At 45.7% G+C, this 26,779-nt stretch overlaps 1 protein-coding gene across 1 annotated transcript in view; it reads left to right on the plus strand.

Annotated features, from left to right (window-relative positions):
* Positions 1-2,839: 2,839 nt before the first annotated feature.
* Adgra3 (adhesion G protein-coupled receptor A3) overlaps positions 2,840-26,779 on the plus strand; it is a 93,784-nt gene continuing 69,844 nt past the window's right edge. Inside the window, exon 1 of the mRNA XM_032916124.1 lies at positions 2,840-3,275. Coding sequence (XP_032772015.1) covers positions 3,061-3,275 — 215 coding nt within the window. The 5' untranslated portion in view covers positions 2,840-3,060. The remainder of the gene's footprint in view (positions 3,276-26,779) is intronic.

The raw sequence follows: 26,779 nt of genomic DNA on the forward strand, positions 1-26,779 counted from the left end.
AGAGAGAGAGAGAGAGAGAGAGAGAGAGAGATCAAGAAAAGAAAAGCTTCTGGAAGCTCACAGTCTGGTAGAGAAGGAAAAAGACAGTAAGAAGGAATTGTTAGCAGTCAATTCAGATAGACACAATTATAATCTATAAGCACATACATTAAAACATATTTTCCTTACAGACATTCATGCAGATACACACAGTTCATACAGTACTATTTTTAAAATCAAGAAAAGCAAAACATGTTTGATATCTCTTATAAACCTTACAGGACCAGCAGGTTTCAGCTAGGGAGTCTCAAGCCCTTTAGAGGCTGCCTATCAGATATCCTCTATATCAGATATTTACATTACTATTCATAACAGTAGCAAAATTACAGTTATGATGTAACAACGAAACGTGAACATCACAACATGAGGACTTGTATGAAAGGCTCACAAGCATTAGGAAGTCTGAGAACCACCCCTCTTGACGAAATGCTGAACATGGTCCACACGGTCCACACAGTGTCCTTAAGGCAACAGGGGAAGTAATCTCGCTCTGTGTGTTTATGGTTAAGAAGTAGCATCTCAGTTTCTATAGGACTTTCTACCATGGGGCAGTCACAAACGCAGTGAGAACTCAGGACCCAGGAAGACCTACAATTTCCAATGTTGCCATTGCTTCAGGCCTGAGGGAGGAGAAGCAGTCACTGGACCCGTCTGGCAAGAAGATGTCAGGATGAGAGTAGCTTAATTCCAGCTTAGGTTTTGGTGAGGCTGTAAAGCCACACTGTCCTCTGACATCCATGCAGTTATAAGGGTCTGCCCTCACGTCCTGGTGCTTGTATAGACTCAGTGCACTGCTCACTCTAAGGTCTGCGTTGTTGGGAATTTCGAAAACCTGCTCTACTCTGCGATTTGTTTTATTTACTTTTTAATGACTTATTTTCAAAGGTCATCTGAATGACTTCCTTGGAAGAAAGCTTTACTTACCCACATTAAATGACTGTTTCCTCCGTGCTTGTCTCTAGATCCATGGTCTCATTGGTGACATGCCCATTTTCTGGTGATTTTATACTTTAATGTTCTCAACCGTAGTGAGGCCAAACTTAAAGCATATGCTAAGTACGTCTCAGAACAGTCAAACACATTTACCTCCATGATAGGCATCGACATTTTCATATAGTCTAAGTTCCCAGGCCAGTCTATGTCTGTACCAACAGCGACATGCCAAATAAAAGCTTTCAAATTATTATAGTAAGGTTTTATTTTTATGGGGAGAACAGGTAATGATGACATTATTGATTTTATTTGGGGGAGGGGGATAATCATCTTCAAATAGGTTCTATAGAAACATGACCAACCTCACCATAACAGAAAATACAAGTTTGCTGTCTATAGTTAGTTGTAAAAAATGACTTAATAGTGGCAATAATTTCTTACTTTTCTTAGTCATTGTAGGCTTGTGCTGTTCAACACCTATGTAGTAGTGTTTAAAGTTGGATAAAAATGAAATTGAATAAAAACCCCACTGCTTTCAGAATTGTAGATAAATTTTACGCTCTATATAGCCACCCTTGGCTAACATGGATACTCTAGGTCTGGATCCCTCCTTTCTTTGTCACATGCCAAGTTCCAGAGCCAGAATAATTCTATCAGCATTGAGTGTATTAGCAGATGCTATGCACTACTGGGTTTACGTATTAGTTCAATCTCAAGAAATGTCAAATGATTCGCTATTTGCACTTATCTAAGTAACTTATATGGTAACGTATTTACTCTTGAGAAAGCCAAATGCATGTATCTGGGACGTGATCTTGGAAATAATTTTTTTCGGAGATCTTATAGATCCAAGTAAAAAAATGCCTGCCATGAACCCTGCCTCTCTTTCAATTCTCTCAATGTAAGACACCCCCCACCCCCCAAGCAGCTGGAATGTCCACTCCTGTCTCTGTGACAGTCTAAGGATGGCTGTGTTTCGAGGGACAGACTGATCCGGCACAGGTGAGCACACAGGTGCCACACCCCACCTGTTGTTGAGTGGAGCCAGTACAGGAAGCAAAGCAAGCAGGGGATGGACAGGCTTCTGGGTTGTATTCACTTGCTTCTTACCTGCTAATGTTACAGGGTTGAACTCCAAAGTACGTGACGTGAAGTTTCTGTATACCAAGTTGCTCTTCCTGAATGTTAAGGAAGTCTGTTTTTCAAGGGAGAATAAAACTCATTTTGTTGGCTTGTAGAGTCTCTATAAACTTTAAACATAGGGTAGGTCAACGCTGCTCTTGCAAATGTTAGGGTGGGGTCTGCGGTCTTAGGCATGAATAATAAAATTCAGCTGGGGCTTCTTGGCTGCTGTTGCTCCAACTGGTTAACATCTGAGCTACCTGTGGACTCAGAAATTTCGGTCTAATGGTCCCCATGCATCCTCAGCCAGTCCACAGCTGTTGGCGCTGCAGGCCAGGGACAGCTTCCGAGTTCAGTTTATTGGGAAGAAACCTGCTTCCTGCATTGGCGGGTAATGGGGCAGATGAAACTTTCCAACATTGTCTTTCTTTGGGAAAATTGATTTCAGGCTCTTTCCCCTCCTCAGGTTGAAGGAAAGAACTTCATCCCCTCCGGCCAGGGCTCTTAGGGGTGTGCAGGGCGGCTTTGTCTGCCTGGCAGCGGCGCCAGGAAACGTGGAGCAGAGCTGCAGGGCTGCTAGAGTTGGGACTAGTCTAGAACTTTCTTCCGCCTGGTCCAGGAGTAGCCAAGTTCCGGCCAGGACCTGGGGGCGTGCCCGGGTCGGGGTCGGGTCGGACGGCGGCCCCGAGAGCGCGCGGGGCTGGGGTGGGAGGAGCGGTCGCGCGGGGAGGAGCCGGCGGGAGGAGGCGGCGCTCCCGCGGGCCGAGCGCGGAGCTGCGACCCGGCGGCCCTGACCCCGCGGCTCCGCGGAGGGCGAGTGCGGCCGCGGACAAAGGAGCATGTCGTTGCGAAGCAGGACCGATCCTCGGGCCGCCGGGAGGCTCGGGCCACCGCCAGACCCGCCCCGCCTCGCCGCCACCCGCTAGGCCGGTGCCGCCTCTCGGCCCCGCAGGCCCGGTCAGCGGCATGGAGCCGCCGCCGCTGCTGCTGCCTCTGGCGCTGCTCGCCCTGTTGTGGGGAGGAGAGCGCGGGGCCGTAGCGCTGCCCGCGGGCTGCAAGCACGACGGTCGGGCCCGGGGTACGGGCAGGGCGGCCGGCGCCGAGGGGAAGGTGGTGTGCAGCAGCCTGGAGCTCGCGCAGGTTCTGCCCCCGGACACGCTGCCCAACCGCACGGTCACCCTGTGAGTAACCCAAGACGCCCCGCTGCCCTTTCCTGGGGTTCCCTCGCTCCCGGGTGCACCGAATGGGCGCGGGGGTCTCCGGGGTATACACGCTTCTTTGTGTGCGCGCGGCGGCGGGCTGGGGGTGGTGCTGGAGAAGCCCTGCGGCTTAGTGTGGGACCTGGGTGGCCCATCGCCCTTGCAACCGCCTCTGCTCCTCCTCTGCTAGTTTGCAAAGAAAAGTTTTCGGGGTTCCCGGCGCGTCCCATTCCATCCCTGCTTTTGCTCCACTCTGGCCGCCGAGTACCACGTGAAGATGCTAATAAACACTCAGTCGGTGCAGCAAAGCTCATTCATCCTGGCTCGGGGCTTTTAGGAAACACCATACGTGCTCGGGAAGTGTCCATCCTAACTGTGGAAATGAAGTTACACCTGAGGTAGATCCAGTTTGCAGGACGCCGCGGCTTAGGGTGAGAGGCTCTGTGTGGTTCCCAAACCTCTACGAAGCCCTTGCCGCTTTCTGTCTTAGGTTCTTTAGTGCTCTTTCAGAACAACTTTCAGAGTGACTAATTTCGGAGAGATTAAGATAAAAGTTGTTCATGTCCACTTCAGCCCCGTGCTGAAGTCTGGGAGCTCTCAGTGGAAAGCCAGGAACTTCGGGATTGAAAACTGTGTGTGTTGAGTGAGCCCTCCAGAGGCTGGAGAGACTGGGTTTTCACCTAGAAGGAAAAGTTTGGTAACTGAACTGTGCTATAGGATCCAGGGTTCAGTCTTGGAAACGTGGTTCTTTGTGCCAATTGGACTGAACCGTTGGCCCAATGACTTTAGACTCTGTTTTCTGTGAAAGATGAATTGGTCTGGAAAAGTTTGAGTCAGAATGTTTCTAGTGGACATTTTGTCAGGCTGAAGTCCCTGGTCTTCGAGTTCCCCTATGTTGTTTTGGTAGGTTTCTTTAAAAAGAATCAAGGCTGCCACTCAACACACATAAAAAGGCAAAGAAAGACATGTGTGATCTATGAGACCACTTAAAGTAGGATTTTCAATGTAGTCTAGCTGGACAGAAGGATATTTGATGGGCTGAGTACAAATAGCATTGTCAACACCTCTATTGGCTCATTTCCATCCCCCTCCCTTCCTTTTTTTGCTTCCTTTTTTCTTTCCTTCAAGGAGACGTTTAACACTGGAAGCCGTGTTTTCTGCTCACTCAGGCTGAAGATGGGTGAAGTAGTTTTTGTTTTCTTGGGGTCTTACTGACAACACTTGGATGTTGTCTTCGCCATTTGTCGGTGCCAGGAGTTCTATTTATTTAGTTTTTGGCCAGAAGCTTTGAAGTGAAAAATGTGGGTACCTTAATTACAGTCGAAGTCCAGTGGAGAAAGGCCCAGTGTTGGAGAAGTCCCTTATGGCCTGAAAAATTAATCACACAAGTGACTTCACTTAAGTAGTGACTTGACAAACACTCAAATGAATTCTGGGTCAGTGTGGTACTCACCTTGATTCCTGTTTATATTTACTTTTCCGGAAATGGATCAATTACACGTAAATTATTGGCAACATTGATGTTGTATAAAAATCACCTTTTGGCCTATTACCAATTATTGCACTGGATTTCACATGAGTATAGCCATTTAAGGCCTTTGAAATGTCATTTTGATGCTTTTTTATGTCCAAAAGCTTAGATAAAAATAAAATTAATAAAATTAAGCGATTAGGAAGTAATTAAAGGGTCGGTTAAGCTGCCGCTGAAGCATGATCAGAGCATCCCAAGCCTGTTGGAAGACCTCATAGGCTACTTCACAGTGCTATGCAAGCTTTCAGAAGAACTGTGGGTAAGCGGCAGGTCCAAGTTACCATAGTGATTGTGTGTCTGGTCCTAGTGCCAGATTCTTGTCCTGCAGTTGAGATGTTTCTCATCAGACACTCACACCTCCCGTCATCATTGTTGGTTCAGTGTCCTTTGACTTCTGCTTCTTGGCAGAAGATTCTGGGTGGAAGTTGGAAATTGCCTGTTAGTTCTCTAAGGCTGCTGTAGATTGCTATACACTTGGCTCCTTGAAATAATAAATTCATTCTTCCTCAGTTCAGGAGCGGGTCTAGGATGTCAGCTTCACAAACTTGGTAGACTCCTTCCTCGATTCTTTTGGCATCGGATGACTTTTAGTTTATGATTAGTATACTTTAGCCTCACATCTGAGTTCACCTGGCTCTCTTTCCTTGTGTCTTAGGTGCCCCCCACTCTATCCCCTTCCCTCTTTCCTTCCTTCCACCCCTTCTTTTTTCCTCCCTCCCTACCCATCTCTCACCTTCTCTTTCAAAAAAGGAGCAGTCTTGGATTGGGATAGGGTCTACTCTAACTTCAGGGTCATCTCTTGTCAGGTTCTCTTTGTTATACCTGCGGAGATATGTTTTCCAAGTAAAGTTACAAGGATAGGGACAGTTACTTAGGCCTTGGGCAAGTATCTTTTGGGGGTTGTTAATAACCATGTATCTAATTGTGACACAGAAGTAAAAACAAGCTCTGGGGTGAGGAGAGCCGGTAGCTCATTGGATGAATGATGGGCCTGTTCTCTACAGTTTGGAGTTTGGTTTCCATCTTTGCAAAAACAAACAACTGCTCTTCTTGAGGGATACACAGATAGTTGGAGAACAGTTTCTGAATACACCTTAGAGCAGTATGGTAAATGTTTTATTACTGGGATGCAGAGTGAGCAGAAAAGGACCCACTCAGAGGAAGACAGCAAGCCTTGGCACTTGGTGCGATCCAGGGTCTGAAAATCCTGAGCCAATTCTGGGAAAATGAAGAGAACTGAATAGTTGCCTCGGAGAGGCAAAGAAGTAGAAGTCAGGGTGCTCCAGCGTGCCAAGGCTCCAGAGAGCAGTATGGATGCTGTGCAGGGGTGGCCTTGGAGTGTTAGGGGCAAATGTGCCCTGCCTGGATGCTCGCAGGAGAGAGACATAGAAGATAGCTGGCCTCCTGGTTAGGTTTTAGGCCTCAAGTGTGTGTTTCATGTTGCTGCCGAGAAGAAAATTTAATTGGTTTGGATTGCGAGGATGACATGGACAGGCTAGTTTTCTGTTTGGTGAGGAATTTGACGTTGCTGTAGCTGGACACTGTGACACCTTTCAACTGAGAGAGTGAACAGCTCTTACTTCTGGAGCTGTGCTTATCAAAAGAAGCCGAGCAAACGTCTTTGGCCTGAGCTTGCTTGTTCCCAGGTTCTCTTGTAGAATTTGTTAGGGAATAGGTTGTATTTATGAGTTTTACTGGTAAATTGAACAAAAAACATTTAATAGCTTTACAGGAAACAAATTATTTGCTACATTCCTATATTTTATATGGAATATTATTCAATATATTATTTTAAAAGTTCTGAGAACTTTATTGGCTGAAAACTTTACAGCTACGTGTCCACGTGTACTGTCATCAGTTATTGCAGGAAAAGAATTAAGTTAGGAGTTGTCCCTCAGGAATGAAATCTGGTTTTCTCTTAGACAGTTTGATGAAGAAAACGGTATATGCAAGTTTGTGTTTTTTTTTTTTTTTTAAGATTTTATTTATTATATATAAGTACACTGTAACTGTCTTCAGATACACCAGAAGAGGGCATCAGATCTCATTACAGGTGGTTGTGAGCCACTATGTCGTTGCTGGGAATTGAACTCAGGACCTCTAGGAAGAGCAGTCAGTGCTCTTAACCACTAAGCCATCTCTCCAGCCCAAGTTTGTGTTTTTACTATGTAAAATGTCTTCTGTCTTCTGTCAGTTGGTAATTGTTTAGACACCTCTGGTGTGGCCCAATATCAGGTACAGAAAAGGAACTCTTGGAGTGTTCTACAGCTTAAACGTTGTTGGAGAGAAAGGATAGTAAGAGTGGGCATCATTCAGAAATGATTAAAGAATTCCTGTAATTACACAAAAGTCCTGCACTGCTTTTCTATGTTTTGGGAGACTTGAAAAGGGGGAGAATTCTGGAGAGGAACAGAGTCCCTGGAAAGTATTTCTCTCTTTCCTGGAAGAAGTAAAGACTTGGTAGGGCTTCAGAGAAGGGGCAGATTCTATTGGAGGATAGAGAGGTCATTCGAGGCATAAGGGCAGCTGGTTGCCAGCCCAGCTGGACTTCGATCTTGTGTTGGGCCACTAGTGTAAAGACAGCTTATGGACAATGACTTTACACTTGGTATTTCACATACCTGCCTTGTTGGTGTAGCTGGGAAAGAGATGAGAGGGGCTGGGGGGTGAGGGGTAAGGGGGAAACCAGGGGCTGGTGGCCCTGGGAGAGACTGTAAATGAGACTACCCTCCTGGAGGAGCCACTGAAGCTGATGGAGTAAAGAGAAGACCAAGGTGGGAGAAGCTGCCTGGTGGCGAGGTGCCCAGAGATCATGTGCAGGCAGAACAAGACTAGTCTTTGACAGCTGACGGTTTGACAGCCCATCAGGAACCAGGGCCATACACCACAAGTGAAAGAAGCCAGGCTGCGTGGCTTAAAGGGAGAAGGGCTGTGAGAACGTTGTGATCACATGTGGAGGAGGCAGGAGTTCTGGGTGAAAGAAGGCAGAGGTGTTCTTAAGGGATTTGGGTCTCCTGGCAAATACGGGAGTATGCTGAATGGGGTGGGAGAGGGAAGGTAGACGGCTGAGCATGCGTAGAGTGTGTGGCTTTTGTTGGCAGCAGAGACTGCCCTCCCTGCCAGAGTGAGAGAAGACGAGATAAACCAGGCATGAAGGAGCAAGTGCGCAAGCAGTGTAGGTGGGAGGGAGAGGGGCTTCTGGGTTCCCTAACAGCATAAGTGAAGGAAGAAAGTTGAAGGAAGAAGGCCGGAAGAGGAGGGGAAGGAGGGCCCGTTTGGAAAGTCATGGCATAATGTCAGTGGGTAGAGTCCTGTCCAGGTCTGTCCTGTGGTAGGGCTCCAACTCAGAAGGAAGGAGCCAGCAGGCTCGCCTTCTCCAGTCGCTTTTAGCCGTAGCCACAGCTCCCAGTGGGTAGCCGGTTGCTCCCTAGCCACACAAGTGTAGTCACACAGAGTGGCTTTTATGGACTACCCTTTCTCCCCCGTTAATTAAGCTGTGGTGATCCCAGGTAGGTGGGTGAGGTGGCTGTCTTTGAATTTAAGGTCTTGCCTCTGTAGCCTTACTGCCCTATGTTCAGGCACAGATTAGTTTTTCTTTCTGAAGGACACTTCTTGCACTGTAAGGGGCTGAGTGCTGGCGGCTCTGATCCGCGAAGGCATGCCGCTTTTCTACAGTGTCCCAGTGAAAAGTCAGGGCTCAGCGGAAGGGGGGCTCATGTCTTCGCTCTGCCGGTTGTTTTCTTCTAGCTGCTGTGCCTCTCACTGCTTCCTGAACACGGTTTGTACTTAGCCTTAGAGAACTTGGAATCTGTGTTCTGGTAAATTCTGCATCCTACACAGTCTGGTTCAACTCTGTGTATTCTTCACTGACTGTGCTCATGGCTTGGTCTTGGTTATTTTGTATTTCTGTTCTCTACCTTTTTCTCCTGTCCTGTCTCTCTACTCCTAAGGCTCAGTGTGGACTAACCACTTGAGGAGCACTGAGGTACGTCTCTCCCGTACTCCTGCGTCCCTTTCTGTGGTACTGGATGGCCATGCACATAGCCTTGAGGGGAAGGGTTAGTCGGAGACCTGTCTGATACAGCAAGTATTCTTTATTGGCAAGCATGCTGTCAGTAAAGATTCAAGAGCGGATGCTGGAAAATCAAGATGAGTGGAGGGCGAAGCTTTCACACCGGTACAGCAGAGGAGGGCATTTATTTGTTTTAGTCTGGTTCAGTAGTGCATAGCTGTGGGACCCATAATTCAGAGATGGGTGTAGTAGGTGCATCTACAGTTACACTTGACCTACTTGATCTGTAGCGACTTAAATTCCTACAAGGAATACTTCAGAAACAATCCAGAGTGTTGGATAGACGTAGGATTTTGGATCCTTGACTATCTATCTTAAGTTTTTATGATATGACGTCAAGGTTTGACATAGCCCCGCCCCCAGGTCCTGTTGCTTCCTGCCTATTTAGAGTCCTTCAGCATCGGGAATACGGGAGAGCAGTTGCTGGTTTGGCAGTATGCCAGGTCAAGTTACAAGGAAACCTCAGAAAGTTTGGAGATGTTTGCTCCATTGCTGTCTCTCCTCTGTCTCCAGGAGTCCTGTACAGATGGCTTTTGAGAGCAAGCAACAGAAGTAAAATAATAATAGTAATAATAATAGCAACAACTTGAAAGTAAGTCAGAAAGTGATCTAGGATACAGACCTTCTTTTTCCTTATTTTTCCCTTTTCTACTTGGCCTCTCTTCCTGGCAATCCTCCTGCCTCTGTCTTTTCAGTGCAGAGTACTGAGCTTCAGTGACAAGCATTGTAGCACCACACATAGTGGGTTAGTCTCTTATGGTGACTTTAGTCCACCAGCTCCTAGGGATGCTTCTCTGCCTTGGGCATCTTATGTCCAGAGACTGCAAGGGACACACTACTATTTTAACATTTCTCTGTAAGTAATCCACTTACCAATTGTACTGTGAGTTTATGTGACATCTTAAATCAGTCTTCAAGATTAAAAAGCTGTACATGCAAACTTGGTCTTTCAGGTTTGTTTTTGTTTTAAAAGATGTATTTATGTATGTGAGCACACTGTTGCTTTCTTCAGGCACAGCAGAAGAAGGCATTGGATCCCATTATAGATGGCTACGAGCCACCATGTGGTTGCTGGAAATTGAACTCAGGACCCTTGGAAGAGCAGCCAGTGCTCTTAACCATTGAGCTTTCTCTCCAGCCCTAAAGGTTTTGATTCTTAGCGGGCAACTCAGTTTGATTTTAATAGTCTTTGTATGGTTTATCTTGCCTGGTGTTCACATTTAGTTTACCGCAGGAGGCAGTTTAAACAGGTAGCAGTCCTGCCAAGGTTTCCTCTTGACTGGCTTTCCATCAATTTTGCGTGTCCATTAAGGGGGGGACTCCTGCAAGCCAGGGTTGCCTCCACAGGCTCTCCTACGTCTCCATCACTTTCCTTGGCTCTTAGGTGCTGTGTGAGTGCAGAGCCGACACTGGCTTTGCTCTTGCACATGGTTTAGCAAAGTGTTCCTTGTCCTGTGATTCTTCCTGTTTAGAGCCCGAGTGGATCAAGTAGGTCAGACCCCATCCCATGCTCTCCTTCAAGCGATAGCCTCTTCTCCCTTGCCCGCAGTCTGCTGGCCTGGGTTTGAACCTGTACTTCCTCCACACAGCAAAGACTGACAGATGCCACTTTTAACATTTACTCCTCTCTTTTCTTTGTGCTAAGTATCTGAGTCTGCAACTGCTTGAATCCACTTCGTTACTAGCTGTTCAGATTTGTGGTAGTTTTGGGCCTTATGTCTGGATTTGACTGTTTTAATATTTAATTACTTCGATGTGATGTGTTTTGCCTGTTGATCAACTCTATCCCGGTTTGACACTGCCGTTCTGGAGCTCTGCCTGGTCCTTCTAGCCGTACAGTGTCTGGTATGCCCCTTGCCTAGAGTGGATGTGCCTGTCAGTCCAGCTTTGTAGGATGAGATATGACCCATGCCCTCCGCACCGGACAGAGCAGAGCACTGAGATGCAGCTTTTGATATTCAGAGGCAATAAGGGTTTCTAAAGGGAGGGTTGGAACACAGGTTTAGGCAGGACTTTGCCAAAGAGGCCCAGTGTGGGTCCTTTGTTCCACTGACCGTGGTTGTGTTGTTTTCTCTTTCTCGTCCGTCTCCCGGGCACAAAGCCTCTGCAGCCCCGAGTGTTTCCGACCGGCAGCACACAGTCGCATTGTTGTTCATGGGAGTTTCTCCAAGATTTCCACGCCAGGACATGGCATGCGCAGATGGTGGTGAAGTGAAGTGGTGAATGATGCTGCAGGCTGTGTCCAGAAGTCGGGTGATGAGGGACGCTCCCGGCCTTTATCTGTCCCATCCCTGGGGAAGAAGGGACGATCGTCTTCTTTCCTGAAGCCTGATTGGGAGTGTGCTGTTGGTAGTTTCATTCGCACCACCCAGGAGAGTTAAAGATTCCCATATCTGGAGCACAGACCTGTGTTCCCATGCATTTGTTCAGGGATGGGTCCCAGACATTAGTGATTTTCATTGATTCCAATGTCAACTGGGATTAAAAAAAAAAGTTATTGGGGCTGGAGAGATGGCTCAGCGGTTAAGAGCACTGACTGCTCTTCCAGAGGTCCTGAGTTCAATTCCTAGCAACCACATGGTGGCTCACAACCATCTATTATGGAATCTGATGCCCTCTTCTGGTGTGTCTGAAGACTCACATGGGTAAAATAAATTAATCTTACAAAAAAATTGTAAGGTATCCCAGTTAAGGGTTAATTGTGGCTACCAGCTGTCCTCTGCTACAAAGGAAGGAGGAAGAGCCCAGAAACAAACTGAGGGCAGCTGCCTCTGGGAGGGGGGAGGGGGAAGGGGAGAGGCAGGAGAATGAGGTGGGCTGTTTTAAGTGTGGACAGGAGGGATGAAATTACGAGACATTCCTGGGACAGTTAGCTGAGAGGTTCCTGCCGGGGCCTTGTTCACAGACTAGATGAATAGCTGGGAGACTCAGGTGTGCTATCTAACACCGGATTTAATGTTAGCCTGGTGGGTGAGGCAGGATGGTGTTAAAGGTATGGTGTGGAGATAGAAGACTGAACTTGAAAGGGCCTGACAACTGCCACCATTTGTCCCACTGATATTTGAGGGCCTGATGCTGTGTGTTTTTGATTTGGGACGGGCAACAAAACAGACATGGTTCAAGGTCCCTTTAATGTTCTCTGTTAGATTTAAAACTCAAGGTCCAGTTTCCATGCATGACCTTTGTCAGAGAGCAGGGGCTGTGGAGTCGAGGTGCTGAGTCACCCAAATCTTCCTAAAACTACCCCAGTCTGAACAGCTAGCTGCTGAATGAGTTCGAGCAGTTCAAACCGTAGGATCCGCACTGTGAAGAACATGCGAGCGAAGAATGAACGTCACACACTGGGCCGTCCTCACAGTGTGAAGGCACACACAGGAAGGAAAATGAAGAAGCTGGGGGTGGCAGGGGACAGGGCCTTCCGCACAGTGCTGAGCTCTGCGCTTGCAATCATATCTTCTTCAGGCTCTGAAAGAGAAGCAAAAAAGTAAATGACTGGTCTGATTAAAAAAAGAGAGATAGTATAGTTCTCAGGGCAGTTTAATGTAATTTAACGTATAAAACGGTCATCTGTGTTTGACCAACTTCTGAGCATTTACAATTTCTACTATTTTTTATCCCCATTGACACAAGGTTTCTATGGAGATAATTCATCATCTGATATTTATTTCATCATTTTCTTGCTGTTTGGGCTGGGCCTGACGGAGGCAGTCCTTGTGCTGTCAACTTCATGATGGGCAGGTGTGCTGGAGGCACGGCTGGAGATTGCACAAAGCCCCTTTGCCAGACCCTGAGTCAGCTCAGCTCTCAGGCTTTTAGCTCCTTATCAGCTCACTTGTCCTGCGTTCTTGGTTCTGAATTTAAATAAAACACAAATCTTACATCTGCTGCTCTTTGTATTTCTTCCCATGTTTTGCCTTCTTAAGTTTAAAAGCAATCTTTGTATATTTGTCCTGTTTTTCCAGAACAGTCACCATGGGTACGGGGACCAGGGCACACAGTTCTGCAGAATTATGTATTCTACACAAAGAAGGCGGAATTAATTACCTTGACAGTCTGTTAAGAACTTTTATTGATCTCATTTAAGATCTTGCCCAGTGACAGTGTCATCATAGCAAGAGAAAAACCTTTATATGGCGTGTTAGCCCTGCCCACCTGTTGACGGTTGTATTTGCTGACCATGCTGTTTCTCAAAGGGGCTGGCATTCCCCCCAACTTAACAACGGACCCCTGGTGAGAGTTCTTCTCAGATCTCAGGGCCTCCCCTCCCCAGGGGCATGCTTTGAATGTGAGTGATTGGGATGTGTGGTTCTCCAGTGTGACTGGCCCCATCCAAACTGTGTCCATGGCTGTTCACCCCCTGTCAGGAGCACTTGCTGCAGAGGCAGACAGTTAGCACAGACTCCTGTGCTGGCCTGCCGTTTCTGTCTGAATCCCCCTTGGATTTAATTGAAGGAAACTCAGACCAGCCTTTATGTGGAAAGGGAATGAAGGTCCTTTAACACCTGGTGTTAATGTTTTCTTTCTTTAGGCCTGCTTGATTCGGAGTCTAATTAAATTGATTCCTTTCCCATCAAGATAAGACTTAAAAAGCCTTCTTTTTTTTTTTTTTTTTTTCGGGGCTGGGGACCGAACCCAGGACCTTGCGCTTCCTAGGTAAGCACTCTACCACTGAGCCAAATCCCCAACCTAAAAAGCCTTCTTGACTGTGCAGTTTCTCCCAACTTCTTGTGGCAAAGGTGAAGATAGAATGCAGGGCGGTGTCTAAGATGCCCTTTCTGTCAGTCTTATCTGCTTTTTAAATGACTTTCTTATTAAGTATGGAGTAGAGAAATATAGTGATAAGTGTGTTAGATAGTGCCTCAGTAAGCTCAGTGGAGCTGCCCGTGGGATTAGGAACCAGAGCTTTGAGGTGCTCCCAAGTCATCCTGTATTCCTGTCACTGCCAGGCACCGCGAGGTGTGGGTGCTTCATGTTCCAGCTCTGACAACCTGCCTTACACTTGCAGTCTGAATCCATGGGCCACTGTTCTTGGGCACTCCTTAATGTGATTTATAGGATGATGCTCTTTATAGTCTTAAAAATAATAACCATTATGTTTATGAGCCAACCCATTGTTAATATCCACATATCCCATAATTTATTTGTTATTACATAAGATGATATATATCTATAGCATGCATGTATTATTATTCAGCAACCTCTTGCTAGTGATATGTGTGTATGCATGTGAATGCATAACTGTCTAGCTATGTCTCTCTCTCTCTCTCTCTCTCTCTCTCTCTCTCTCTCTCTAATTATACTAACATCTTTCAGTCCAGTGTACCATGCGCCTTACACAGGCTATTTCCGTTCCACAGGATATTAACGTTGGTCTCTGGTTTGTCACTCTCCAAGCACAAGAGTAAACTCTCTTCATAGCCAGAGCCTGGAATCTGCATTGTACCCTGCTTGAAAAAGGTTAGCTCATGTTGCTGGTGCCCACTTCCTCCCTGATGTTTGCTTGTGTTTTTGTGGGGTGACCCAATATGGTACCCCACTCTCTGACCAGAATGCATCAGACTGTGGGTTCGTGGTGGCCACAGTGAGCTCTGACTGAGTTTCCGGCTCAGGAGCACTCAGTAATTCTCTGTTGGGCTGGGGAGGCATCTCTCCTAGCTCTTAACTGAGATGGGATGAAATGTAGTAGCTAAGCCCTAGAAAGAGTCCAGCTTTACCTCCTGCAGCATTCATTTGATGGTGCAGGGCCTGTCTTAGCCCCGCAGATCTGTTCCTGCCTGTGGGAAAGCATGCCTTATCTTGGCTCTCAGAGCATCTCACATGGTTCCTGAAGGTGTCTGTGCCATGCATGGCTTTCTCCTCTGTTCAAAGTTCCCCAGGAATGCATGTGCTGTATGCACACCCTGCTCCATGACTCAGTTCCTCGAGTTCACGCTCAGATTCCTTCTGCCTTTTTTGTTTGTTGGGTTTGGTGGTTGTTGTTGTTGTTGTTGTTGTTTTGTAGTTTTTGCCCCAGCCCACACTCTGGGGTTTCTGGCAGCCCCACTGCATTTTTCTTCTTATTTCGTCCTTTAGTTTGATGACTGCATTTGATATCACACTCCCAGATCATTGAATTTCAGCCTCTGAATCCATCCTTTCACCTCACATGGTTTGGGCCAAAAAGCTTTTACGAACAGTCTAGACCCAGGAAGGACAATGGCCCCTGGGGCAAAGGGGTAGGTGTCATAACAGTGTGAACCTCTGAGAAATATAAACTGATATAATATAATAATAAAATATAATAATATAATATATAGATTATTTTAAGTTGCTTCAGCAATCCTAGTTAATGTTTCTATTTAACTTCCTAGTTAACAACCTAGTTAACTCTTCTGTCAGGTAGTGGCAAAGGAGGGTGTGTGGGGAGATCCCTAAGTCTAGCACTGGGTGAAAAAGAGACTCTTCCCTTCCTGGCCTGGAGGTGGGATAACAAGGCTGACACAGAGGTTTGCATGCTCTTGAATGTCTGTTTCACACTGGTCTGTGAGGCACGTGGTTATGGAGCTCCATTCTTTGGCCCAACCACCATCATCTTCATCAGAGCAGCTGTGACAATGTCCAAGCAGTCTCTTCACTGTTGGCGGTCACTCACAGGAAGGAGGGCTGGAGGAAAATGGTCCTTGCTCTCCGCCTGAGATTTTGACAGCTCCATCCTGTACCTCCCTGCTGTTTGTATACAGTTCTGTCCTAATGGCCCTTGGTAGTCTCTGGAGGTGCTAGAGTGTAGTAGGAAGGGTGGGAAGTTAATGAAGTGGGGTGGGTGCCCTCTCTCTGCAGCTATTGGGAGGTCATCATTCATCATAGGGTGATGTTCTGGGCTCACTCATGCTCCTGTAAGTAACCCTTCATCTGTACTTTGTGACTAATAAACTCATTGGTTCTCCAAAGTGGACTTTGTTGGACTAGTACTTTGTGGTTTGTGCCCTATAAGCAGAGGGTAGACCTCGGTTTACAGTTCCCCAGAGAAAGAGTTCCCGTATGCCTTCTTGTTTTGTTCCGTATGGCACTTTGTGTTCCAGAGGGTACTTTAGTTTCTGTTGCGTGCTTCAGGGAAAGACAGTAAGAAAGATCCTGCTCTCAACTTTTCTTTTTAAGTATAGGATTTTAGAAAGCAGAGAGAGAGAGAGAGAGAGAGAGAGAGAGAGAGAGAGAGAGAGAGAGAGAGAGAGAGAGAGAGAGGAGAGAAAGGAATGATGTTACAGGAATTGGCTCATTTGGTTGTAATCTAAGGAATAACCCACTGTGTAACCTGGGAAAACTGGAGAGTCTGTGGTGTGACTCATCCTGGAGTCAAGGCACAGCAGTTGGCTGTCCTGGTGCAAGTCCATCCTAGGTCTGAAACTGTCAGGCACCCAGATGACCCAGGACCAGAGAAATCATGTATAGCAGCTACCTGGGCACTCCTGGCCCCGTCAGAAGGACACAGAACATTAATCACCCGAAATATTGAAAGGTGTTTTTCTTCCCAAACTGGTTTGGTACTTAATCTGACCTGCCAGGACTTGGGGAGCATAAAGTGTGCAGAACGCTCCCTGATTTTAGAACCTTAGCATCCTTGGCTGATTTTCAGGGTCTAGAGATAACTGACATCTTGATACTTGTCAGATAGCGGCTACTGAGTTAACTACTTCGCAAACAGCAAATTCCTGGCAGGTAGTGTCCATGGTTTTTACAGGTGCTCCAGCTGAAGCACAAAAAGGTAAATTCATCTCCAGTTAGATAGATTGAGAGTTGCAGAGCCTGGCTTGTGGGCCATCTCTGTGACTCTGGGTCTACAATTCTAACTATTATTATACCACAAAAGCAACCTTTGGTAGTAGCTTTGGGGGTAAACCCTTGTAAAGTAGTTGACACAGGAGACTGGTGCTCAATGAACAGCTTCCTTAGAGAAGGCTGGCTGATGGGGAGACAGGAGCTGAGACATTGCACCTAGCAGTTGAGGTTCCAGGGACCAGTTGTTGAAGGGAAGATGTTTATTATCCCATTTGCTCTCCTTGCAGTAGTTGTGGGAGTGACCAGGACAGTCCTGCTTAGGTTTGTAATGTAGGGTTGGCTATTAATTAGGTCTGCCTTGCTCAAGCATTCTTGAGACTGACTGTTCTATCCTAGAATCACAAATGACCTTACCTCAGCTGCCCTGCATACCTGGGAGGACTAAGACCATCATGGTGTTGGAGGGCAGGGTAGCTGCCTAATGTCTTCATCAGAAGATGAAATCAGTGTCTGCCACTCTTCCTAACTTTTAGGGAAGGTTCAAGTTCCCTGTGGTTCTGTGCTCCAAGATCCCGGTTTAATAATGACAGGAGAAAGGAGGAAGCAGAGGAAAACCTCCAGACTGGATGGTTTCAGGGAATTCACACTGGCTTTGCCAAGTGTAACCAGATTGTAGCTCTTAGCTCCTCACAGGTACTCTGGCCTTCGCTTCCCTCATAGGGAAGCGAGGTTTTGAGCTGGGTTGTCCTTAAGGGCTATTTAAATGCCTGAATTCTGTGAATTTACATAGCTCACAAAACCAAATCAAACCTGACAAGATCACTGAGGTGTTTTTTAAAAGGCACAGACGTTAATGAAGCCCCAGTAGTTTTATTAGAGGGATTCATTGCATCATTATCTGGTATTCACACAGTAAGTACAGGGGCTGTCTTCTTGGCAGAGGCAGCCAGGGAGGGCTGGAAACGGTGGGGGCTGCTAGGATTAGCATCTGGCCAGCCTGGCTCCTTCCCTGCCTTTATTCACTGCTCTTAGCTGCTCTAATTGCCCCTCACTTGCCAGTTGAGACCTGCCCTTCTTCCCCAGGGCAAACCCCAACATTGGGATCATGAGCTCTCCCTGCGTTAACCCGATTTCTCTCTTCCTGTCTTTAAGACTTGAGCACTTGAGGAGCCCATTAAGCATGTGAACCCTGATATATCCTTGTTTCTTCCTCTACCACAGGAATAGAGTTTTAAGTTCCCAGCTCAATGAGTAGCCAGGCTGCTTGTCCGAATTTCTGAGCTCTGGGTGAATGTTTGGATATCCATTCTATAGGAATAATAGGCATTTTTGTTAGATAGTAAAAATTTCCTCAGTGGAATACACACACACACACACACACACACACACACACACACACACACACACCATACACACCTTCCTCCCCACCCCCTTCTTCTTTAGTAATTTTTAATACTCCTGTAATTATTTAGGTTCTATATAGAGTAGAGAGTGCTACATTGTCCACGGGTTGATTCCAGGCCAGGCTGGGTAGTTCAGTTGGTAGAGTGCTTACCCAGCATGTAGCACGTCCTGGGTGGTCTCCAATGGCACATGTATTAGATCCATGCATAGTGGTGCCAGCCTGTAATCTCAGCATCTGGGAAATAGAGAAAGGAGGTCAGAAATGCAAGGTCATCCTCAGCTTCAGAGTGCTGAGCTCTCTCCCAGCCTGGGATGCATGAAAGCTTATCTTAAAAAAAAAAAAAAAAAAAAAAAAAAAAAAAAAAACACAAGAGGCTGCAGAGATGGCTCAGAGTGGAGAGCATTGACTGCTCTTCCAGAGGCCCTGAGTTAAATTCCCCGCAACGACATGGTGGCTCACAACCATCTATGATGAGATTTGATGCCCTTTTCTCACATGCAGGCAGAACACTGTGTATGTAATAAATAAATATTTAGAAAAAAAAACAAACAAAAAAATCAAGGCAGATGGAACCCTAAATACAAAAATACTCTCCCCCCCCCCAAATCCCAAACCCAAACCAGGTTGAATCCATTATTTTTTCTCATATATTCTCTGTCATCCTGACAAGAGTAGCTCCCATCAGCAACCACAGATCTTTGGGGTCTGTATTAGGAGAAACTAAAGAGAAAGAAAAGACTGAGTAGCCATCAAAAACCAGGGCCGTTCGGAACATAATTGTGGTATGTGTGGGAGCGTTGGAGTTACTTTCAAGACCCGAGGTGTGTCTTGCTTTGTTGAAGCCTGGTTCGTGCTTTGGAAGTCCGACAGAGAAAGCACCCCGTTAAGGTGCGAGGTCACTGGACAGCTAAGAGATGGAACCAGGTTTGAGCTCAGGGAGTTGGCATTGACCGCCAACATTGTAAGCTGGGGTTCTGAGGTGGCCCCTCAGCTCTCAGAGTCCAGCTCACGTCTGGCAAGCAGTGATCCATGCACCTACACTGATGAGGCCATAATAGCTTTCATTCTATTTTAATGCTTAGTTAGCAGTTTTGGGTCTTATCATCCCCAAATCAATCATATTTTAGGACTTGGAAAATGCCTGCAGCCTCTTTATTGTTATCATCCCTATTAATTTCGGGGCTCATCTATATTTATCAAAGGAGCTTTCCCTGATCTGTTGGTTGATTTTCTTAAAGTTACTTCTTTAAATGTATTTTTATTATTTTTAATTACATATAGAGAGTATGGGTTTGTGCCCATGGATGCCTTTGTATCCCCTGGAGCTACACTCAGGCTGTGAGGAGGGATGTGGGTGCTGGGAACTGTATCTCTGTGAGAACTGTAGGCATTTGCACTCTGAAGTGCTGACTGCTGAGCCAACCTTCCCTCCTTGAAGTAACTTTACCCAGGACAAACAAGATGGGATACTTATCACTTTCTTACCCAATAAGAATTGGCTCCGTTTAGTTTTTAATCCTTTACTCATGTAATTGTATTACAAGTTAATAGTTAAAAATAATCCTTTAAATTGAAAATGGAGTTTATCAAGCACATGTGAGGGTGTGTGTGTGTGTGTGTGTGTGTGTGTGTGTGTGTGTGTATGTGTATGTATATGCAGGAGATCGATCGTGTAATGGAATATATATGGAAGTTAGAGAGCAGCCATGGGTTGGGGTCTTTGTGTTTCTTGTTGGAGAGAGAATTTCTCTGTTGCTCACCTCTCCACATGCCAAGCTAAGCTAGCTGGACTGGGAGCTTCCAGGGATTCTCTCGTCTCTTCCTGTTTTCCCTAAAACGGCTGGGATTACAGATGTATGCACCTCGCCTGACTTTATGCCAGACTGGATATTTTGTGCTTTACCTCCTGATTCTCTCCCCAGACCTGTCTTTAGTCTTCTAACAAAACAAGTCAAATAATGTTGAGCTCTGCTATAGCTGGTAGTAATTCGTGGTAGTTTCATTTCGTACAGTATGTGTAAGTACTGTACTTTGCAACAGGATGGAGCATGTGCTTTTTGGCAAGTTCCCAGACTTGAGAACAAACTGAAATCACCGTGTAGGCTAAGTTCAACTGACTACAAGTCTTCGAGTTTAAGTCCTGATGCTTCATCACTCTGCTCAAGCAGCGCAAGGTACAACAGGATTTCTGACCTCTCTTCTTGATAGAGTCAGTCCGCGTGAACCGGACGTGGTATTTGTGACTGTCAAAGCGTTACCACAGAGGATCTCCCACAGTGTCTATGTTGATAGTGATGATGATGACTGATTTTGAGACAGGGCTCGGCAATGCTTGGAACCTACTGTGTACCTCAGGGTGGCCTCACGATCTTACCTTCTCAGCCAGGAGCTTGTTTATTTATTTATTGTTCATCAGGCAGTAGGGTTAGGCTGTGTTATGTTGCTAGCGACACAGTCAAAATATAGGTGTGGTCTTAGATACTGGTTTAGACAAAGATCTGTAAAAGATATTTCTGAGATACATAGGAATTTGATTATGACCTGGATATGAAAATAGACTGAACTGGAAAGGTTGAGTTGGTAGCTGAAGAAGGTGGCATCCCTGGTGTTTGTGATAGGATCTATGCTTACAAAATCTATACCTGTCTATGTACATGGTTGACAGTGTCAAGAGTCTGAGCTCTGAAGGTGTGGGCATATTTGTCTGTGCATAAGAATTGTTTACTTTCTTATTCTTGTTCATCTTTGTTTTCTAATTTCTTAAGCATGTGGTCACTGCTACGGAAATAAAAATTACTTAAAAGCAAGCCACATTTTTACTGGGAATTGTCATTACACTCACAATGGTCTCTTCACCTTAACTAGACCTTAATATCGGCTTCTTATTTTTCTCAAGAGATTTTTTCACCAACCGACACACTGCATACCCTGCTGTTTTGGTTGTGTACGGCTGCCACTGGAATATGCATTGGTGAAGACTGGAGTTTTATTTTGGTCTATTTCCCCCGGCATCTCTAATGCTCTCAAGCCTGCAGTCCACGCTCAATAAATCTTCATCACCAAGTACCTGATGAGTAAAAATCAATGTGCGTGTATGTTGAGTTCTCTGAGGGAACTGAGGGTTTCAGTCAAGTTTAGGAATATTGTATTAAACTGTATTTTAAAACCAAACCATAAAAGTTCTTGGCTTAAATAAAGTTTATTTCTGTAAAGTCACTTCTGTAGGAAAGTTTCTAGAATTGGGTGGCCACGACAAAGGTCTGTAAACAGTTTAGTACCTGCTCCTCTGGCATGTATATAAGCAGAGGTGAGGAAGTGGCCGCGGAGACCGGCCCTGGGCTTGCTGGGGAGTTTGTCTCACAGCGTTCGCAGCTTTTGACTTCCTTGCTTGATTGGCCAGACACTCAGTGGCTTGGTCCGAGGAACACTTGTAAGTGAGATCAAGGTAGGTCAGTATGTACGGAGGCTATTTGGGGCCTAACTTGAACACTGTAGTAGAGAAGTGATCTGATTTAGCATCTTCTTTCCTAAACGTTCGACTGTGCTTAGGGGGCTCCACGCCCGCCTCCGAGTCTGGCTTAAGATCTGCCTGAGTCCATTTCTTATTCACATTAAGTCATTCATCTCCCACCTTCCCTCTCTTCCCTACCTTCCTCTCCCCTACCTTCACCCTCTGCCTCTCCCCCACCCCCTTTCTTAATTCAGCCAGGCTCAAGAGAAGGAGAGCACAGAGGGCTGGATGCACATAGCATTTTCTTTCTAATATGTCATTTCACAGGAAGTGAATGTCTTGTTCCTGTGTTTTCTTACTACACACCAGTGCCCTTTCCTGGGTACTGTAAGGCAGTGGTGTGGACTTGCCTGGGAGGAAATTTGAATACGGGTCCTTGGCAACCTTTATTCCCTTCAAGCTATACATTCTTAAGAGCAAGGGTAAACACTCCTGCTCTGCCTGGTTTTGTGCAGCCTGGGAGCCAAGAGGGGGTTTTTACGCTTGAAGTAGATTTGATGATCAGAACCTCGGTTAGTGAAATTTTATCTCCTCCAAAGAAGCAATGCATTCTTCTTTCCGTGCAACAGTGTGTTAAAGAGAAAGTGATTAGGATCCCTGTTAAAATGAGAGCAACAACTTTATTCATCATGATCATTTCGATGGATGTTAGTTGGGCCAGAGACACTGGGCTCAACTCCAAATATAATACTAGCAGATAGGGGTAGATTGCCAAGGAGGTTGGGGCAGAGGGTCGTTGGATTGAAAATTACTAAGTGGAGACATAGAGGTGGTGGACAGACTGCTGCATACCTGGCCTAATAAGGTTCTTGCTGAAGGTAGCCAGGCGATCTGCTGTCTGAGGGATGTCAGGGAAGTGAGGACTTTGATCAGATATCAAGGGAAGGTGGGTTCCCCCCACCCTCTAATTTAACAAGATCCTTGTTAAACTAGACTCCATGCTACAGATGCAGGAGTCCAAGGTTAAAGAGGGGGGTCCTGAGTCACCTGACTAAAATTTGTTCAAGGAGAACATTTGCGCAGGAGTTTTAGAAGGGAATCCTGCCCTGTTATTATATTTTGAGCTTTGTCATTTAAAACTTGTGAAATTAAAAAATACATACTGTAAAAATTTGTTCTCCATCTTGTTAAAGAACCTACTTGCTATCTTGGATATTGCACAACGTTGCTGGTTAAGCTTTGGAGACCTGGCACAGTTTACTGCTATAGGGTTTCAGGACTGCTGCAGTCTGTCTGCACAGTGCTGCAGTGAGCAGGGGGTATAAGGTTAAGTGTGGCTCTTGTGCATATTGTGCTGAGAATGTGGGCTTTAGGAAACCGCACTTGACTTCCTTACTTAGCCTTGTAAAATCCCAGCTTCCTGAACATTTGCAGCTATACCCTGTAAGTACAGTGGTCTGTGCCTGCCTCTTGCCTTCTCCCTTCCTGTGAACCCAGAATCTTCTATGCCTTTGATGTGTAGGCCTTCTCTGACCAGTTCTGCTTGGTAGAAAACTCCGTCCACTCCCTGCCATAGCTTCTGAGCTGCATAGTTGTGAACTGTTTTACAGAAATCTTGGCAAGAGGACAAGGCTCTTTACTGTTTGTCTGTCCTTAACTTCCCATCCACTGGAGTCCAGGAGGGGACAATGTACAGTATATACATACATACATACATACATACATATGTACATATGTTTATTTCAGAAATATGTTCTCTTAATCAACTCACTTTCAGCCAACTTAAAGTCTGTATTCACTTTGGAGCAGTTATACATCCTTCTGAAAGCACGTAATACCTGGCCCATGAGTATATTAGTCCTTGAGGTCTACTTCTGTATCCGTTGCGTCACTCCCAGAGCAGAGTATTTGCTCAAATATATTCTGAGTTAATGGGTAATTGATACATCATCAAAAATTTCAGCTGAAAAATCAAAACTCTGAATCCTCAAGAACCTCAGTGTAGTCTCAATAGAAAGCTTTCTGTTTGATTAAAATGCCAAATAAACTCACTTTTATTGTATTCATAAATATTAAGTGTCCAACATTCCCTGTGATGTACCGACACCTTGAAGAATGGGCTTCCTTTTCTCAAGGAGCTAATGTGTTTTTAAGACATGATGGAGTGTTGTTTAATAAATAGTTTTTCATTTTTAGACATTGTTGAAAGATATCTAGTATGGTGTTAAAAACCTTTCAGATTTTCTTAATCAACTACATGCTGTTTAACTTTATGTAAATTCACAGTATTTAATGTTAATGCTGAAAAATAGGTTATTTACTTTTTATTTATGAAACTGCTAAGTAAAGCATTGAAAGCAAATGAGGGAACAAACCAGGCCTTTATGTGTTATTTCGAGTGTCGGATCTTTGAGAAAACTGCCTGGGAACTCGGAAGGCTATTTAACGAGCCATTTGGGGAGTCAGCGTTTACCGTGTACCGGGGCACACAGTATTCGTTGTCTCTGTGTGGTTATTAACAGCACCTTTTAATCTTAAGACTCTAATCATGTGTTACATGCTGATGGTTTTGACTTGCTGTCTCATTTTATATAATTGTTCACTTTGTGGGAATTGAAGTTGGGCGTTGTGTATGGCTTTGAGAACGTCACTAAGTTCTGCCGGCTGAATTCTGTAGAAAAGACTCCTTGGATGAGTGAATCTGAGATGTCTGATTCAGGCGTCTTCCGTTCCGGTTAATAGGGATTTCTGAGTGTGCTTGCTGAGAGAGCTCATCAACAAGATGCTGCTTCTCCTTGCCCTAGTTCCGGGTGCTTTGTCAGTGGTAGTGTTCTACCCCTGTGGGCCTATGTGTGTACCCTTGCTTAGTTGTTACGTGGAACCATCCATTCTGTTGCCTGCACAAGATTACCCTAAAGCTGGGAGAGACGCACTGGACCTCAGTAGTGTGACAGCTGTGCTCCAGGCCTTGCGGAAGGCAGCATGGTAGCCTCATCACGTAGGCAGGTGCCAGTGGGCAGGGCTGAATGGAACCCCTCCTGTCCGGCTGTTGTGGTTTGCTTGGATCTTATGAAGTGGTTGCTAAAGGCCTGCTTTGACTACCTTCCCACACGCTGGCTTCTTGGTCCACTAAAAGCTTTCATTTTCTAAATACCTAGAACAATTTATAGATGAGATACTGAGTAACAGAGATTAAGAACCTTGTGTAAAATGATGACACCAGATCTTGGTATTAATGTTTATAACCCAGGAAGTTTGAGTACCAGAGTCTTCCCTCTGTCATGGTATTACCTGTTCAGTAACTACTGGGGCAAAAGCAGGGACCGGAACAGGGACCCCAGACAGATTTGAACAGCGTCACAGTTTTCTTTCTAGCTCGTCATATGACCCACTTTGGTGATGCAGTGGCCCCCAGTAGCATGGCCAGGGCATAGAGCAAATGAACATTTATGCTCAGGGACATCCTATTGTTTCATATGGGGTCTGGACCTTAGCTGTGGTTCACAGGGCACTTTTGTGATTAAAGTAAAAATTAATAAGATATTTTTCTTCCCCACACCCCATCTTTCTTGCTCACTTCTGTCCTGTTCAAGATCATGGTGAAAACTGTAGCAGAAACCCAAAACAGGGCTGAAAAATGAGAGAGCTGCTCCCCTGGCCCTGGCACTGGGGACTCAGGAGTAAATACAGCAGATGGATGAGACTGATGGGGAGACCCCACAGCAGAGGAACTTACAACCCAGGAGAGAAAGTGCCAGCTCACTAGAAAAGTGACGTTTCTGAACGGCACTCTGGAAGAATCCCAAGAACTGAGAATGTGAGGAGTGGCAGCAGACGTGGGTAATGAGAGTGCCGAGCCAGCAACTGACGACCTTGAGACAGATGCTCTGCTTAGCTGGGCCCAGGGGAGAGGCTGCTGAACTGAGGTTGCCTCAGCTGCAGAACAACCTTGCTTGTTTCCTACGATTTCATTTGTGATCTGCGGAGGCTAAACAGTGGAGATGGGAGCAGGAAGTTATTAAGTCCCTGCAGCTTTTGTAGCTCCACTCTAAGATTACAAGACTTCCCAAACTTGACATAAAGGGAGTTGTGCTGTATCTGTCCATCCGCATTTTCATATATGCTAATGAAGTCCTCTGCTGCCCCTCAGTATTGATCAGTCCAGTGAACAACCAGAAAGGGTCATTGTACGTTTGAGAAATCAACACTGCGAGCCGGCAAGGAGCCAGTGTTTTGGAAGCTTTGGTGAAATGTTAACTCAGGAGAATTCTAGTTTGTATTTCAGATCCAAATAGCAGATCCATAGGGCAAGAGTAGTTCGTGGGAACGGATGAGAAGGGAGTTCTGCGGAGTTGGTGTGGGACTGAGATGTGAAGGAGCCTGTCCTGGGGTCAGTGATCGGGCTGAAGGGCAGAAGGGAAGTGACTCAGGATATAGAAAATTAGTGGTCTGGAAAATTGAGCAGAGGACTTATTTGCAAATTCAAAGCAGAAGGATTAAGATGAAGTTGTGAAGCAGCCTTAAGAACTGTGGAGGACAGGCGTGGGCAGAACCTCAGATGCTATTGGGGCTGGAGAGATGATTTATTCCTCTCAAGAGCTGGCTTCTCTAAACATGGAGGGTTCTTTCCCCACACCACAATGAGCCACGTCTTTAGAATCTCTGCCAATCCCCAGGCCTCTCAACCAGAATTCCAAGTCACTTAACCATTCCGGGTCTGCGTGGTCATTTTTACACAATGCCTTTCCAGCTGCGATTTGAAAATAGCTTAGGTGAGGTTAAGGAGCAGACTCTGAGGAGCAACTACTTAACACTGTAACCCCGCAGACCTGCCTTTGTATTATTCACACTTTACTGTTTTTCCAAGGGTTCCTTCTTTTTGGTATGTGTCCGGTACTTTATTGTGGCATGTGCTGTGTGCTGCATTGTGTCATTAATCCTGAGGATTTTAAAATGACAATGTGCTTTGCTTTTTGAGTGTGCTTGTGTATATGCATTGGTGTATAATTGTGCACCAGAGGTCAGAAGAAAACCCATTTCTCTCTCTCTCTCTCTCTCTCTCTCTCTCTCTCTCTCTCTCTCTCTCTCTCTCTCTCTCTCTGTGTGTGTGTGTGTGTGTGTGTGTGTGTGTGTACACGTGCGCACGCGAATTTGTCTGGCTTGGCAGTGGGGTATTAAAAACAGATATTTTTAAAAGAATATCTTTAGTCATGAAAATACAATTTGGAGGGCCCTGAAGTATTTTTAAAACGCGTTGAGCTTCTTTTCATTCCTC

The sequence above is a fragment of the Rattus rattus genome, chromosome 11 (genome assembly GCF_011064425.1).
Source record: "Rattus rattus isolate New Zealand chromosome 11, Rrattus_CSIRO_v1, whole genome shotgun sequence".
Taxonomy (NCBI): Eukaryota; Metazoa; Chordata; class Mammalia; order Rodentia; family Muridae; genus Rattus; species Rattus rattus.